Source organism: Scyliorhinus torazame, chromosome 9, assembly GCF_047496885.1.
Source record: "Scyliorhinus torazame isolate Kashiwa2021f chromosome 9, sScyTor2.1, whole genome shotgun sequence".
NCBI classification, from domain to species: domain Eukaryota; kingdom Metazoa; phylum Chordata; class Chondrichthyes; order Carcharhiniformes; family Scyliorhinidae; genus Scyliorhinus; species Scyliorhinus torazame.
In genome coordinates, this window is record NC_092715.1 from 186156456 (window position 1) to 186174440 (window position 17985).

At 44.6% G+C, this 17985-nt stretch overlaps 1 protein-coding gene across 10 annotated transcripts in view; it reads right to left on the reverse strand.

The window, feature by feature from the left end:
* rfx3 (regulatory factor X, 3 (influences HLA class II expression)) overlaps window positions 1–17985 on the reverse strand; it is a 667766-nt gene that overhangs the window by 171976 nt on the left and 477805 nt on the right. For 8 of the 10 annotated variants that reach the window (XM_072516895.1, XM_072516900.1, XM_072516898.1 and 5 more), the window contains 3 exons: window positions 10752–10826; window positions 6682–6863; window positions 6478–6597 (listed from right to left, as the gene is read on the reverse strand). In XM_072516895.1, coding sequence (XP_072372996.1) covers window positions 6478–6597; window positions 6682–6863; window positions 10752–10826 — 377 coding nt within the window. The remainder of the gene's footprint in view (window positions 1–6477; window positions 6598–6681; window positions 6864–10751; window positions 10827–17985) is intronic. The other 2 variants (XM_072516901.1, XM_072516894.1) reach the window with 1 other exon arrangement.

The window sequence follows — 17985 nt, forward strand, 5'->3', positions numbered from 1 at the left end:
CGAAGAGGGCCAATGCGAGGGTTCATCCGTAGGTAGCAGCCGTTTGTCAACTTCTTTGGAGAAAACTAACTGTCAGCAGAGTTGTGTGTGTGTGTGTGTGTGTGTGTGTGTGTGTGTGTGTATGTGTGGGGGGGGGGGGGAGATTGGAGTTAGATTATTATTTAGAGGATGCGGGACTTGTGAGGGAGGGAGGCGGTCTTTGCACTATGTTTATATTTGTATTTGTACTGTTTACTGTTATTATTATAAACTTATAAATGCCTTAATAAAATGTCTTTAAAAAAAAAAAACACTTGCATTTCCACAACATTGGAACTGTGGATTTGGATCGCATCTGGATCTTGAATGGGAATGCAAGTCCAGGAAAGGGAAGCTGCAAGGGAGTGAGTCAGGGAGTGGGAGGTTCTGCGAGAGGGTGGATCAGAGAGGGGAAAACGGAAGGTCGGGGACTGGGAGGGGCCGCAACTTGAAGGCAGGGGAAGAAACCACAATGCTGAAGAATGGATAGGGGAAGAATCTGCAGTGACCAGGAGGATAAGGGAGCAGAAGGTTCAGGAAGCAGGATTGGTAGGCAGGAGGTACTATAAATAGAACATTACAATTTTCTTTTTAAATAAATTAAGTTTAAAAATATAAAAGTTATTTCATTTACCAATGTAGACTATTGGAACCTAGAGGATATAATGTTTTAATATTTATTGTTTTCCTGATAATGAAGTTCCTTCAGAATCTAACTTCAGTTTCAATGCCGAATCCTATGAGACCCAATGGGTCACTGAAAGTTACTTCAGTTAAAGCCATGATTTTCAGGAACACAACCACAGCTTTCAGTGAGGACTTACTGTATTAGCAAAAAAGATTCAACAATAGAAGAACTCTTATCTATTAACAGAGAGAGGAACGAAGGGATCTCGGAGTATAAATACACATAATCACTAAAAGTTACGTTACAGGTTAGCAAGGCCATAAAAAAAGCAAACTGAGCATTAGGCTTGATTTCTTGAGGGGTGGAATTGAAAAGTAGGGTAGTTATGTTTAACCCATAATACATCTTTATTAGACCATTATTATGGGTCTTTCATGCAGTTCTGGCTGTTACATTGCAAAAAGGATAATAAAAGGATGGAGATGGTGCAGAGAAGATTTAGAAGTATGATACCAGTCATGCTTGGCTACACAAATTAGGAAAGGATTGACAAGTTGGGTCTCTTTCCTTTTGAAAAAAGGTGACCTAATAGATATATTCAAAATTATGAAGGGTTTTCATGAAGTGGATAGAGAGAATGATCAGGGGGGTGCAAATGGTGACAAGGGTGCAAATAACTCAACGGTGAGATTTTGCGACCCGATCGTCGGCGTCCCCCGCCACTGACATTATGAGGTTCGCACCCAGGAATATCCAAAACCTCATTCAAATACGTTTAAATCCTATTATTGGCTTCCATGCTATATCATTCCCCCATCATTGGGGGTTAGGGGTTCTGTGTGTTAATCTTTAGTGCTGGAGATCGAGGTGCCCTTTAAGAGATGTGCCCCAATCTTTCAGTAATCTTTAGTTCTGGAGATTGAGGCACCCTTTAAGAGATGTGCCCCAATCTTTCACACCTCCACATTTTTGTTGTCCAAGTGCTGGAAAATATGGCAAGAAGGTTATGCAGCTGGCGTGCTTCATGCCACTTTTACCGCCTGAGCCAGCATTTAGACAAAAAAATTGAACATTTCATCCACTGTTTCTTCTTGTGAGGAAGAGCACAGCTAGTGGTCATCAATATAAGATAGTCACCAAAATATCAATAAGGAATTCAGGAGAAAAACTCCTTTACTTAAGAGTGGTGACGATGTGTAATGCACTACCACAGGGAGTGATTGAATCAAATAGTATAGACGTATTTAAGGGGAAGCTCGACAAGCATTTGGAAGAAAAGGGGATAGAGGATAATGATGATAGATTCAGAGGAGGAAAGATGGAGGTGGCTTGAGTGAAGCAAAAACACTGGCATTAACTGGTTGCGCTGAACAGCCTGTTTCTATGCTGTATAATCCTACATAATCCTATGTAAAATTGCATATTATAACAAAGAAATGATGCCCGGAGCGATTTGAAAGTTGTAATTTAATGTTGCGATTTAGATTATGCTTAAAATCAACTGGGCAATTTATGATGCGATATGAACTTGCCAGATTAGATGGCTATTTTACAATCCCCCTGGATATCTATGATTATCTGTATTAGCTAAAAATAGGAGCTTTTTAATAAACAGTCCAATACCATATATAATTATACTTTACCCTGAATTCTTCCACTCAAAGATTCTTCCCGCAGAGTGCACGTAGCTAAATGTTTGGTGACGGTACAAGGGCCTTTGTGCACAGTGCAACCCTATCAGGGCTAATGAGATTTAAGAATTGGGAAATCAACACAGGAGAAACTGAAAAGAGGATGAAATAAAGAGAGAGAATTCAATGTCAAATCAGATACAGGAAGAGGAAAAGAAAAATTGGAGTAATAGTGAAACACCAGTTGAAAGGAAAAGTAAAAAATTAGAAATTTGTTACTTTTAAAATCTTTCCATAAAATTAAAAACCTAAAGGAATAAAACTTCACACTTGTTAATTTTCAGTGCCGAAGAAGCTGATTGATAATTGCTAAAAGGACTTACTCTTGTAATAACGAGACATAATTTTCTATGGCACATTTAACGGACAATTAATGAGAAAGCACAAATTCCTAAAATAAAAGGGAGGCTAAAGACAAGATATCCTTTTAGTACAGTTAATGCAGAAGCAATGCAACTCAGAAAGCAACTTTTAGATATTCAAAATTAATCACACAGCTGCTCCTCATCTTAAGTTGCGTTACTGTTTACTCATAGATAACGGTGACTGCCATTTGCCTTGCCATTACCTGAACAGCAAATTCTGGCCCAATATCTAGAAATAGATACAAGTTTAAAAAGGGAAGAAAGAGAGAAATTGGCACTGAAGGGTACCCCAAACCAGACTATCTGAAAACTGCCAGTGTCCAAACACCAGAGAACTTTTAAAAACGTGAGCCATGCAAGAATTTAAAAAGTGACCAAACTTACTGGTGTGTTTGGGGAGTTGCTGCATTGGTGCATTGTGTGCACCTGGCACTGAGTGGTTTAGCCACTGACCCACCTCGTAAAATGTGGGGGCTTGTTGCATTGATGTATTTGCTATTTCCCATGCTTCAACTGGTCAGAAATGTGGCAGAGACAGTTGAACTCATCCATGAAGAACAACATTTCTTTTGCGGAATCCAATAAGGTAGAATATTTAGCTATAAATTGTACTTGGAATCAGGATATATCCCTACTCTTGCTACAGTATTAAGTTTAGATGTCATTAAGGCTACCCAAATAGAAGCTCACAAGCTTAAATTCAAATACATGGGGCGGGATTCTCCGCAATCGGCGCGATGCCCGCCGACAAAATGTTTGGGGGAGGCATGAAAGTGTTAAAAATCCAATGTGTGAGAAGTGAATTAATATCCTAAAATTCTTTGCAATCAAAAAATTTGGTTTTCATGTGTCCCAGGATCACAGAATTGTTAAAGTCTAGAAGGAAGTTGTTTAGCCCATCGTGTCTGCACTGATTTTCCGAATAAGCAATTCGCCTGGTGCCATTCCCTCACCTTCTTACCATAATCCTGCGCATTTTTCCTTTTCCGTTTACAATCTATATCCCTTTTGAATGCCTCGATTGAATTGTCTCCACCACACTCAGGCAACATATTTCAGAGCCCAACCATTCGCTGCATGAAAATGGTTCTCCCCATGTAACTTGTTTTGCTAATTACCTTAAATCTCGATTCATCTACAAGTGGGAATAGTTTCTCCCTATCTAGTCTGTCTATGTGATTTTGAATACCTCTATCAAATCTCCTCTCAGCCTTCTCTTTTTCAAGGAAAACATTCCCAAATTCTTCAATCTATACATTCAATTGAGGGGCCCTGACTTTTACAGAAAAACGGCAAATTTCGAAATCCGGCACGGACTCAGTCTCAACGTGTCTGGTTTCAAGACACTCTATTTGTATCGTTAAAGTGTTGTTGCAAATATCTAGTTCATGGTTCGCGTTAAGATTCTAGACATAACGTTTAGTTCTAGACAGAATATTGTTTGTAAAAGAAGGTAATTAAAAATCCGGGGCTTTAGTGATTGCCAGAACACCTAAAGAACACCTAAAGGGGCTGTTTAGCACAGGGTTAAATCGCTGGCTTTGAAAGCAGACCAAGGCAGGCCAGCAGCACGGTTCAATTCCCGTAACAGCCTCCCCGAACAGGTGGCGGAATGTGGCGACTAGGGGCTTTTCAAAGTAACTTTATTTGAAGCCTACTTGTGACAATAAGCGATTTTCATTTTCATTTCAAATGGCAGTTCAGAAGGTTATGCATGTTTCTTTAATAAAGTCAGACTAGAAGAAATAGAGCTATAAAATATATGGGTTTATTGCCACGGAGAAATTGTAAATGAGGGATAATTTGCCTAAAGGTCCTCTTGACGATAACCCAGATCAGGCTACGTCATCACGAAGAAGGGTGGAGCTTAGGAAGGCTCTCTGGTTTTGCCGGGCTGGGAGGGGAGGGGGGAAGGGGGGGGGGGGGGGGGGGAGAGGCCGGCCCGCCAATTGGTGGGCCCCAATCGCAGGGGCCCATCGGAGGCCCCCCCCCCCGGTGAAGGAGCGCTTTCCCCCGCCCCACAGGCCGCCCCCCCGACCCTTCGCGCACAGTTCCCGCTGGCAGCGACCAGGGGTGAACGGCTCCGGCGGGACTCTGTCGTATCCACGCGGTCGCTCGGCCCATCCGGGCCGGAGAATCGCCCCCGTGACCTTCATTCCTAAATCAAAAGGTTTGATTTTGAAGCTGAAAGTTAATGAATTAAAAAATCTCCTGCACATCTCAACCCACCTCTGTTGCTTTGGAGTTGAATAAATAGGGTTGGGCCTTGGTTGGAATTCTGGGAACATTTTTGTGAGATTTTACAAGAGACAGAGTCTTTGGGGTTGGATCCGAAGGCAGCCAGGATGGTGGTATAATCCCTGAGTTCAGCAGACAAAACAAGAAAGAATCTGCTCAGAGCTTGAAAACAGCTCTAGAGTTGAAGCAAATAAGCTGTCAGAAATCAGACATATTTCTGAAGTGGAGGCACTTAGTACAAGTGCAGTGAAGCCTATGCTTGAGAGGTCTATAGTCATGAGGTGATTAAGAAACGTTGGGAGGATTGCTTAGCCAAAAGCTAATGGAAGGATCTCTATGAAATTTCATAGCTTGGAGAATAGCTGGAACACTGAGAAGAAATTAGAGTGAATTCCTGAGAGCTATGGGGCGGGATTCGCTGACCCTCCGCGCCAGAATCGAGACCAGCACGGGGGCGGAGAATAGCCGTTCACACCGGAAATCCGGCGCCACAGCGCTTCCGCGATTCTCCGCGGACCCGCCTGTCCCGCGCGCGTGGTCGAAGTGGTGTCGGTCAGGGGCCATTGGTACAGACCCCCGCGGCGATTCTCCGTGGTCGACCGGCCAAACTCCCACCAGCGTGATTTACATGAGGTACCACCCTGCGGGAGCTGGGACCAGCGGCCGCGGTGGGGGTCCTGGTGGGGGGGGCGGAGGGGTATCTGACTCCGGGGGGGCCTCAGCAGTGGTCAGACCCACGATCGGGGGCCACCGCGATCTGGTATGGACCTACCTTCCTCCGCATGGGCCTGCTGTGTGGCTCTGTTATGTCAGCGGGCCCGCACCGATGTGGGCCGCCGCGCGCATGCGCGGACCCGCTTGCGGCTGCTGTGCGCATGCGCGGCTGTGCGGCCTGGCTAGCAGGGCCCCGCCGGCAGCCAGATCTGCGGGACGCACGCCATGCTCTGCTAGCCCCCTGGAAAACGGAGAATCACCCCGGACCTTCGAGGAAAAAGTCCGGAGTGATTCTCGCCTGTTTTCTGGCGGGAAGGGAGAAGGGAGAATCCCGCTCATGGTACATTGGTTTTCCAGGAAGTGAGGGAACTTTCAAAATCTTGGGAAGCAGCCACAGGCTTTTGGGGCATGAAGAAAAAGGGGAATTTCAGCTGAGACATTTGGTCTAAAGTATATTTGATTATGTTTTATTATCCTTTTCAATATAAAGCATAAGTATTTACTCAGTATAAATTTAGTCATGGTTGTTTGCTTTATTTGTTAGTTGTATCATAAAATTAATTTGTTTTAAACAGTGTAATCTTGTGACACGGACAATGATTTGCAGCCCTTTTCTTTTGGTGGGATATTATAATCCCAGCGAACTGAATGTACATTTATATGGCTCACCGCATACACTGGGGGAAAAAATGCCACTGCAGGTCCGTAATATCCTGCCCATAATTTCTTTCAGTTGATTGGTTATTAGAATTTCTCTTTTAACATTAAAACTGATTGTAACACAAGTCATATGTGTGTATTAGTAGCCACTTGAAGCTGGTACCTCTGTTTTTGATGCATGGGCTGCTGTCTCATAGCCATGTACTGCATGTCCTCCTGTAAGCGATTTAGTGGGGAATCTGGTTTAATCCGGATGCCGTAGTAGTGATATTTAGAGTTTCCCCTGAGAGAAAATTTTTTTTAAATTAAAAAAAATTGAAATGCAATTGTATTCAAGAAACAGGAAAAAAGCTGGGAATTAACTAACCTTGTGCCTAGTCGTCTGGTGCGCAGACCCATGAAAATGGAACGAATGAGTTTCCCAAAAGAAGCTGCATTCACTGGATCAAGCTTCTGTTCCTGACAGTGACGCAGATAATGGTTGTACAGAGTACTTCTCGGAAGGCTGACACCTTCTGCCGTCTCATAGTTATCCAATAGCCACTGAAGCTAAAAACAAACATAAGAATAACCTTGAATGACTATTTTTTCAGCTATTTATACGTTTAAAGTACAATTTGAATATAAGTGCTGTATAACTATGGAGATATTGGAACAGAAGTGGTGGTGGGGTGTGGTTTGGGAGTCAGTGGCAGAATTCTCAGCATGAAGCAAACTTTAAAAGTTGAGACGTCTGAGGGTATTAAAATCTCTCTGATCAACAGGAGCAGTGAGATGGAGTGGGGATTTTGCAGCAATTCCAACATGTTTCTGCCCTTATCTGGGAGGTTGCCTGCCCATGAGGAGTGGGATTAAATTTATATGATCAGTTCCCATTTGGATAATGCAAACCTTGATGACAGGCAGCATCCTGGCCTAGATAAGTTTGTTTTGGTAATTGTTAAAAGTTACTCTCCGAGTCTCACAAAAGATATTTTGGACGGCCCTGCCCCAGGCCTCTCCCATTGCCAAATTCACCAGTCTCACCTCCTCAATTGCTCACTTACCTTGCCGGGGACATTTCCATCGATTCTTAGTGACAACCTTATCCTCCTTGAGTTTTTATTCCTATACACTGTAAGTAATGTCACATCTGCCAGTTTCACGTGAGAATCAGTGACGAGTTGGACGAGGCCCGAGAGTTAAAATCTCTCTGCCTTACAGTTTTGGGGCCGATGAAAAACCACGCACTTCATCGTCTGCACAATCGATTCCCAGTATGAATTAATATTGGAGCTCTGGAGAATTTATTTTCTACAAGTGTACATTGTTCTTTGCAATCTTCATCTATGCAGGTTATAATTACAGATATTACCAAAAAATAAGAACAGAAACTTAACACACTAGTAAAATAAAACAAATTCAACATAAACCCAATTTAGTCAGAATTGTACATTAAAGTTTTTATTTATATATGCCATTTTCAGGAACTATATTAATATTATAAAAATGTGTAAAATACAATTTTTTAAAAGCAAATATTATACAGCAATCCTCAGCTATATCTAAGTTATCTCAGTGCCAGCAGATAGAGGGAATTATACTTAAGAGTAGAACGATACAGCACAGAAGGAGGCCATTCAGCCCATTGTGCCTGTGCTGAATGTTTGAAAGAACAATGCCAATTCTTCCAAATTTCTAAGCTCATTCATCGATTTTAACGATCTTCTATTAATACTTTTGGGAAAATAAATTTCTCTACTGTTATTGGAATCTGTTTATTGGTTAATGTTATCTAGAGAGGCATTTTGCAAAAACAGATTGCTTACAAACTTTGTATAAAAATAAAGAGGTTTAACAGTTTTAACTACAAAATGATGAGCTTTTTTAAATTAGAAAGGGTAATGCTCGGTCCAAATCTCTCAAAGAAGATTTGAGGGATGTATATCAATTCTCAGGTTCCTGTTTGACTTTAGTGCAACTATTTCATTCGCTCTTTAACTCACATTTGCTGTGAAGGATCCAACAACACATGAACAGAGATCAGGATAACGGGCAGTTGGTATACATTTCAGTAATGCTATGTTAAGCTGATTTCCCATACAACGAAAGCTTAAAATAAAAACAGAAAATGCTGGAAAATTTCAGCGGGTCTGACAAGCAACTGTGGAGAAAGATCAGAGTTAATGTTTCGAGTCTGAATGACTCTTAGTCAGCGTTAAAGAGAACTGGAAATGGGATGAGATTTATACTGTTGTGCGGGCGGGGTGAATGTGTGGAGAGGCTGGTAGAGGGCCAGTGATGGAGGCTAGGCAGAGATGAACAAAGATGTCGTGAACAAAAAGACAAAGGGAATGTAAGTACTGGTGATAATGGCTAAGAGCGGTGCTGATGCTGACATATTAAGTGATTAGAATGTGTTAATGGAAGAACAAAGGTAAGCAATGTGTCAAGGAACAACCTAGAACAGGGAACGGATGGCCCTAGAGATGAGGGGTGGGGGGAGGGAGTTCGTGGTGAGGGAAAAACAGACCGAAGGAAGAAATGAAAGCAAATTGACAGAAATGAAAAAAGGGTGTGGAAGTGGAGGTGAGAGTTCATATTCTGAAGTTGTTGAACTCAATGTTAAGTCTGTAAAGCTGTAACTTAAAATAGTTGGTCTATGAGAAAGCATTGATGAAAGGCCTGGTGAAGTCAATTGTCCAATCTGATTGACATTCTATTTGGATATCATGGAGAAAAAAAAATCAAAGTTCAATCTGTCAATATCATATAAATTATAACAGAACATATTTTTATACAAAGCAAACATTATTACATTCTTGTTATCTAAATGACTAAAAATTTAAAAATAAGCCTGCACTATATAAATTCTAATTTTCTCATAAAGATTCCTTGTCATGATTTCTCTGTAATGACATTTCCCTAAATTAATTGTCTGACTTTAAAAGTACTTTCTGTGATATTGGCCAGAATTCTCCACCCGTTCAGGCTGGCAGGATTCTCTGGGCCCGCCGCAGTGAATGGAGTATTGTTGAATGCCAAATTCTCCGGTCTCGCTGGCAGGGCGAACTCGGATCGGAGAATTCCTGGCCATTGTTACAGAAAACATGGTCCAGATTCCAACCCTTGCCCAGATGACATCCATGTCTCCCAGTTCAGCCCTCTCTTCAAATCCTTTGAATGTGCTTTTTATCATACCTACTTTACTGGTTAAAGTCGCAAACAATATTGAGACCCATACAACACTATGGCTCTCTGCTCCTTCTTATCCTTTCCACCACCTTTGACCATGCCATCCTCCTGTCTTTCTTCAGCAGTTAACCAATTACTCTTGTTCTGCTCATACCTGTTTTAATCCAACCACTACACTGCCTTCAGTCACATTTTGCTTCTCCATTTATCTCCAGAGATGCACCTGTGGTTTCTTACTCTTCATCATCAACATAATATGGATTAGCTTCTACATATGTGTTGATGCCAAGCTCGACTTCTCTGTCTTCTACATAAATCTGAAGGTAGTTGCTACAGCTATCAACTGTCTGCCTGACATCAAGGACTAAAATTTCTTCCAGCCTAATGTCAGCAAAAATATAACCATCTTTTTGGCTACCGCAAGCAACTTCTTGCCTCTGTCATAGACTGTGAGTGCAATTCTCCCAAAAACATTTAAGTGTGGCCTCTGGCGGGAAATGAGTTACGATTCCCACCGGGTGGTTTTACGTGATCCAGATCGCATTCACCCACACTTAGAAATGTTTTTGGAGGCTGGGGTGAACTGCGCCATGTATGAGTTACGTGGGAACGGAAGACGCCGGCAGGTCCGGCTCTTCAGAGATCGGGGCACCATTTTTAAAGGGCGCCCCAAGCTCAGAAGACTGATACAGATGCATCCCTACCCCCACAATACCTGTGCCTCTGGCCACCCACCCCACCCGCCCTAAGGTGAGCGGTACCCCGCTATGGGGTCACAAAATGCCTCGCTCCCTTCAGACACTGTCAGGATGCCAGAGCAGTGCCTTGCTATATCCCCGGTCACCTTGGGGCTACAATGGTCTCCGAGTCCCTGCCGCGGTCATCACGTCTGCTCTCATTTGTGCAGACAAGTAGTGATTTGCAGACTTCACGTTGTACCGGTGAGAGGGAAAATTGAGGAACCGGCAGAATCCAGCTTAAAACAGATCCTGTCTATTTAAATGAAAATTTAAATATGCTGACATGGTTTGTTCGCAGTGAGGGTGTGAATCAGATCGCGCCAGCTGGAGCGAGCCGAAAGCCTCGGCAACTGTTTGGTGCCGGGCGCAAACCCCATTTTGGGATTTGCATCAGATGCAATGTGGCCAGAGAATCGCCCCCACATTAACGTCCTTGCTGCTAGATCGGGTTTATGAAAATGTGGGAAATTGGCAAACTGTTTAAACCTAAGCTCACTTCCCTTCCCCACAACTGCACCATTACCAAGACAGCTTTCTTCCAAGTGTCCACTTCCACTTTCTTCAAAGTATCAGCTTGGTTCAGAGGTAGCATCCCTGCCTGAGTTAGAAAAGAAAAAAAAATAAAAATTTGCATTTATACAGCACTTTTCATGACCTCAGGGCATCCCAAAGTACTTTCCAGCAAATTAAGTACTTCTGAAGTGTTGTTACAGCAGTAATGTAGGAAACACAGTGGTTAATTTGCGCAGTGCAAGATCTGACAAACAGCAATGTGATAATCTGTGTTAGTGATGTTAGTTGGCGGATAAATATCACCCAGGACACCAGGGAGTACTCCTCTTGACATAGCCAACTGTTAACTGATTGTGGGTTCAAATCCAATATCAGCAGTTGAACACATTAATCCAGCTTGGTACTTCAATGTAGTACTGATGGAGGATGGAATTGTAAGAAGTATTGTATTTAAGGTGAGATGTTAAACTGAGACCACGCTTGGGCTGTCCAGATGACTTGGAAAACATGCTGACTTTTTGCCGGATAACATGAGGAAATTCCACTAGTGTTCTGACCAACATTCACCCCTGAATCAATACGACCAAAACAAGTTACTTCATCATTCATTCCACTGCTGTTTGTGAGATTTTACTGTGATCAAATTTGCACAATAGTGACTACTCTTCAAAACGTAATTATTTTTCTGTTAAGCAATTTGGGATGTTTTGAAGACATCACAGGTGCTATACAAATGCATGTCTTTATTCCACTGCTACAACAGTGTCTGCCCCCACTGACATAACTTAGTGGTTTGATCTCTCCAATGCTCTCCAAGCTAGCCTGTTTTAATCCTTCACACGATTCACCCCACCCAAAATGCTGCAGCCCATATCCTCATTTTCATTCCTATTAGCTTTGACTTCTATACTAGTCTCCTATGCCTCATGGAATTGACTTCAAAAGCCTTGGACTCCCCATGGATGCACTCCTCTCTAACTTTGTGATCTCATCCTGGCCAAGTCCAGTTAAGCAACCTTTATCCGTTATCACAAATTGCCAATTGTCCTTTCCTTTCCCTGTTCCACCATTGTTATTTGCTTGTTTATCTATTTCACGTCTTCTCTCTGGTGCTTCCTTCCCAGTTCCTTTATCTTTGCACTTTTCCCTCCACCGTTCAAAAACTTTCTCTAAACCCCTCTCCTCAACACATATCTGGTATGTCACATGAACCCTCTCCATTTTGCTATTTTCCCCCCAGACTACTCGTGGTTTGAAATATCGTTCCCTTCTGATTTTCACAATAACTTCATTGTAGTGTTAATGTAAGCCTGCTTGTGACACTAATAAAGATTATTATTATAATTGCTAAGCGCTTTGAGATATCTTCCTTCACATGAAGGTAACTATAGAATTGCAAGTAATTGTTTAGCCAGAAGCTAGTAACATTTTACAGAAGCAATAAGTGCTGAAACAGAAAATCAATATTTTAGAAATTGGTCACTACGATTCAAATTAAACTACTATTTTGCTCCTTCCATGATAGATAATGAAAAATAAGACATTAGCCTCTTTAGCACTCGTATTGTGGGTGTTGAGGACCTTTATAGTACCAAAACCGTGTCTGAGGCTTCACGCAGCACTGTTGCTTCACAGCGCTCGGGACCCAGGTTTGATTTCCGGCTTGGGTCAGTGTCTATGCGGAGTCTGCATGTTCTCCACGTGTCTGTGTGGGTTCCCTCCGGGTGCTCCAGTTTCCTCCCACAAGTCCCGAAAGGCGTGCTTGCTAGGTGAATTGGACATTCTGAATTCTCCCTCCGTGTACCCGAACATGCGCCGGAGTGTGGCGACTGGGGGATTTTCACAGTAACGTCATTGCAGTGTTAATGTAAGCTTACTTGTGACACTAATAAAGAGTATTATTATTAATTGCATGGCCAGCATATTGGTGCAGGAGTTAGTATGACTGCAGTAAATGTCTGCCCGAAGTATGCAGAACAAGCATGTTGCGACATCAATCAGCATGCAATGAAAATCAATAATGAGAACAGTGCTGCCATTTTGGAGCTCAATGCGCGAATCAATACGCTCTCTTAACCTTGCACAGCTGAACATGTGTTCAGCAGCAGGAATGGCATCAGCTAGCCACTAGCCACTGTAACAAGCACTTTTAAAAGGGTCACCGTCTTACAGGTTGTTTTTTGGTTGATTTCTTCTGGTTGTTGCTATGATTCTTTAAGCATTTGGTGCTATCTATAGTTCTTTAAAATTGTATATAAAAATCCAAAGGGATATGTGTGAAAAGTGCTGAAGGAATTCTTGCTGACTTCAAGGTGGCTACACAAACCAATTGCTCCCACATATATCATAGAATTTACAGTGCAGAAGGAGGCCATTCGGCCCATCGAGTCTGCGCCGGCTCTTGGAAAGAGCACCCTACCGAGGCCCACACCACCCTATCCCCATAACCCAGTAACCCCACTCAACCAACCCTAAGGCCAATTTTGGACACTAAGGGCAATTTAGCATGGACAATCCACCTAACCTGCACGTCTTTGGACTGTGGGAGGAAACTGGAGCACCCGGAGGAAACCCACGCACACACAGGGAGAACGTGCAGACTCCGCACAGACAGTGACCCAAGCCGGGAATCGAACCTGGGACCCTGGAGCTGTGAAGCAATTATGCTAACCACTATGCTACCGTGCTGCCCCAGGTATGGCTGCACCAGTGATATTCAACTTAGAATATAGTATAACTTGGAAAATAAGCAACATTACCAAAATACATTGAGAACAAGTGGCTGGAAGAAGGGGAGAAGAACCCTCAGCAGGAGGCCATATCTGCCAAGCTTGCTCAGGGAGCAATTTTCCTACCTGAATCTCAGGAAGGAACAAGTGACAAATTTGTACCTCCGTTAAGGATGTCCGCATTGAAATTTGCAACATGCGTTGTACCCGCTGATATTTGCACCTTGCTGTAGCCACAACTACAACCTTAGAGCAGGTTGAGGTCCTAATTGCTGGTGACTGTAATGGTGATTATGGCCATGATCTTTTATGCATGTAGTTCTTTCTAGACTGAAGGGGCAAATGGTTACAACATCTGAAAGTTTATCGTCCACTGCTGAGTGAGAGAAGTCACTGAGGTTCTATTTTCCAAAAGCAAGCTTGAGGAGCGGACATGTGACTTTGCAAAGGTCGCAAGTTTCCTATAGTGCAGGGTGTCATTGACCGCACATACATCTCCCTGCAGGCACTGCAAGTCAGTGCTGCCCTATTCTGAAACCAAAAATGATTCCACGCACTCAACATCCAGCTAGTGTGTAACCTAGGCAGTGAACCATACAGGTCAATACCCAATGTATCCTGGCCACAGGCATGGATGCCTTCATTCTGTAGCAGTCCTTTGTGCGAGCAGTATTTGTACCATCATGACAAACCTAAGATTGGCTACTGGGCAACATGAGCTCTTCGCTGACAACATGACTGTTGACTTCAGCATATAGCCATGCACATATTTGCAGTATATACTTGCAATGAAAGCCATTCTGCCATATGAAATGTGATAGAGCAGACCACTGGCACACTGAAACAATATGTACCACTGCCTGGACTGCTCTAGGGGAGCCCTGCAGTACTCACCAGAATGGGTGTCAAGTTTTATGTTGATTGCTGCATGTTGCCCTTGCCATCAGCAATATGGTAAGCAGCTGAGGAGGAGCATGAGAAGCAGAAGGAGGAGAAGGAGGTGGAAGGGGAAAGGATGAGACAACCTAGACATGAAGAAATCATCTGAGTGTAATATTAGTAATCTCAATCCCAATTCTCCAGTCACCAAGAGGTCCATACCGTACTTTCCTTTTGTCACTGAAAATCATGGCTCCACTTGGGCACAATGCAAAAACAAAAGCCAACACAAATTATACATTCTAAACCTAATTTATAACTCTCATCATGCCATATCACCCCCTGTATTCCTTTAATACTCATCTTCCATCTGCCTTTAATTATGCGCGTGCTCCCATGTTGTGCCGACACAATGGCTGCGGCATGGCTGGTGGAAAGCTGATGCCTTTCAGCAGGAGAGCCTGGAGATGGCCTTGCAGTGCAACCTCAAAAAGCTCTGGGCCTACAAGGCCCAGCTGCTTACTGTAGCATTTCAGTATGGGTAGCAACAATATAGGCTGGTTGGTGGATGGACAACAGCATCCTAGTACCTACACAGTCCCTACAACGTGCTCTGGCTGCCGCCCACTCATGCCTGCTCTCTCACCACATCCAGACTTCACCTCTAATATGACCTCTAAATTATGTGCGTTGTCAGTGCTGTCATATGGCAGTTGTCGGCTGCAAAGGTGAAATCCACTGACATTGCTCTGTTTATCTCATCACTGTTTTTTTTGTTATGCTTGGATACAGCAGTCGTGTTTGAATAGCTGGTAGTCTAACATAGAACCCCTACAGTGCAGAAGTAGGCCATTGAGCCCATCGAGTCTGCATCGACCCTTAGAAAGAACACTCTATCCATGTCCAATTCCCTATCCATCCGGCCCTATCCTCGTAACCCAAACTGCACATCCCTGGACACTAAAGGGCAATTTATCATGGCCAATCCACCTAACCAGCACATCTTTAGACTGTGGGAGGAAACCGGAGCACCCAGAGGAAACCCACGCAGGCATGGGGAGATCGTACAGACTCCACACAAACAGTGACCCAAGGCTGGAATTGAACCGGGTCTCTGGTGATGTGAGGCAGGAGTGGTAACCACTGTGCCGCAGTGCCACCCTTAACCTATGACATGTGGGCGTGAGCCTTGCAGCATTGCCAAGTGTATGATGGTGAGGTGATGTTATAAATGTGAGGTAAGTGGAAGATCAATAAGACATGAAAAGAAAACCAAAACTGTATTGTGATGAATGTACGAAATTGATATAAGGTATGTATTTGTTGCAGTAATATTATTAAAGAACCGAGGTTAAGGTATCCAGACTATGGGGCGGAATTCTCCCGAAACGGCGTGATGTCCGCCGACTGGCGCCCAAAACGCCGCCAATCAGACGGGCATCGCGCCGCCCCAAAGGTGCGGAATGCTCCGCATCTTTGGGGGCCGAGCGCCAACATTGAGGGGCTAGGCCGGCGCCGGAGGAATTTCCGCCCCGCCAGCTGGCGGAAACGGCCTTTGTTGCCCCGCCAGCTGGCGCGGAAATGACATCCCCGGGCGGCGCATGCGCGGGAGCGTCAGCGGCCGCTGATAGTTTCCCACGCATGCGCAGTGGGGAGAGTCTCTTCCGCCTCCGCCATTGTGGAGACCGTGGCGGAGGCGGAAGGGAAAGAGTGCCCCCACGGCACAGGCCCGCCCGCGGATCGGTGGGCCCCGATCGCGGGCCAGGCCACCGTGGGGGCAAACCCCGGGGCCAGATCGCCCCCCGCCCCCCCAGAGCCCGCCCACGCCGCCTTGCCCCACCGTTCAAAAGGTGGTTTAATCCACGCCGGCGGGACAGGCAATTTATCGGCAGGACTTCGGCCCATTCGGGCCGGAGAATCGAGCGGGGGGCCCGCCAACCGGCGCGGCGCGATTCCCTCTCCAGCCGAATCTCCGGTGCCGGAGACTTCGGCAACCGGCGGGGGCGGGATTCACGCCAGCCCCCGGCGATTCTCCGATTTTTAGGTAGTTCATGAAAGGGTCTCTCTCTCCAAAGTCTGCACGGATTGAGCAAGTAAACCTATGTCTCACTTTGTCCAAACCAAAGGTATGGCTATGCGCACCTACATCGCTCCCAGTTGTGCCTGTCTCTTTATGGGGTATGTGGAACATTCCTTGTTACAGTCCAACTCCAGCCCCATCCCACAACTCATTTTATTGGTACATCGACAACTGTTTCGGTGCCGCTTCATGTTCCCGTCTGGACCTGGAAAAAATGTATTAATTTTGTTTCCAACTTCCACCCCACCATCACCTTCACATGGTCCATCTCCGACACTGCCCTTCCCTTCAGTGACCTTTCCATTTCAATTTCTGGGGATAGATTATCCACTAATATCCATTACAAACCCACCGACTCCCACAGCTACTTCGACTACAGCTCTTCACACCCCACACCCTGTATGGACTCCATCCCATTCTGCCAGTTCCTTCGCCTCCGTTGTATCTATTTCCAAAATAGTGCTGCTGACATGTCCTCATTCTTCCTTAATCGTGGTTTCCCAACCACTGTGGTCGACAGGGCTCTCAACCGTGTCTGACCCACCTCCCGCACATCTGCTCTCATGCCTTCCCCTCCCTCCCAGAACCAGGACAGGGACCCCTTGTCCTCACGTTTCACCCCATTAGCATCCGCATTCAAAGAATCATGCTCCGCCAGTTCCGTCAACTCTAACATGATGCCACCATCAAACACATCTTCCCCTCAGTCCCCGCCAGCATTTTGCAGGGACCATTCCCTCTGGGTTACCCTGGTCCATTCCTCCATCACTCTAACACCTCACCCTCTTCGCAGGTGATTCCAGAAGGTGTAACACCTGCTCCTTTACCTCCTCCCTGCTCACTGTCCAAGGGCCTAAGCACTATTGCAAGTGAGGCAGGGCTTAATGTGCACCTCCTACAATCTGGTCTCCTGCATTTGCTGCTCCAATGTGGTCTACTCTACATTAGAGAGACTAATTGCAGACTAGGTGACTACTTTGCAGAACACCTTCAGTCCGCCCGCAAGCAGGATCCAAACCTTCCTGTCGCTTGCCATTTCAACTCACCCTCTTGCTCTCATGTGTGTCCTTGGCCTGCTGCAATGTTCCAGTGAAGCCCAGCGCAAACTTGAGGAACCTCACCTCATCTTCCGATTAGGCACGTTACAGCCTTCTGGACTTAACATTGAGTTCAACAACTTCAAACTGTGAGCTCTCTCTTCCACTTTCACCACATTCTTATTTCTATCAAATTTATTTTCATTTTTTCCATTGACCTGTGCATCCCTCACCATTGATCCCCTCCCCCTACACACCTGACCTGGGCCATCCTTTCTCTGTTCCTAGTTACTCTTTGACACACTGCTTACCTTTGGTTTGTCATTAGCACACTCTAATCTCTTTATGTGCCGCTATCAGCACCCTTCTTCGCCTTAATCACCCCAACTTACATTTCCTTTGTGGTTCTGTCCATGACTTATTTGTCAATCTCCACATATCGCTGGCTCTCCACTGTTCCACGCTCTCCCCACATCAGTATGAATCTGACCCTATTTCCAGTCCTTTCCAGCTTTGACA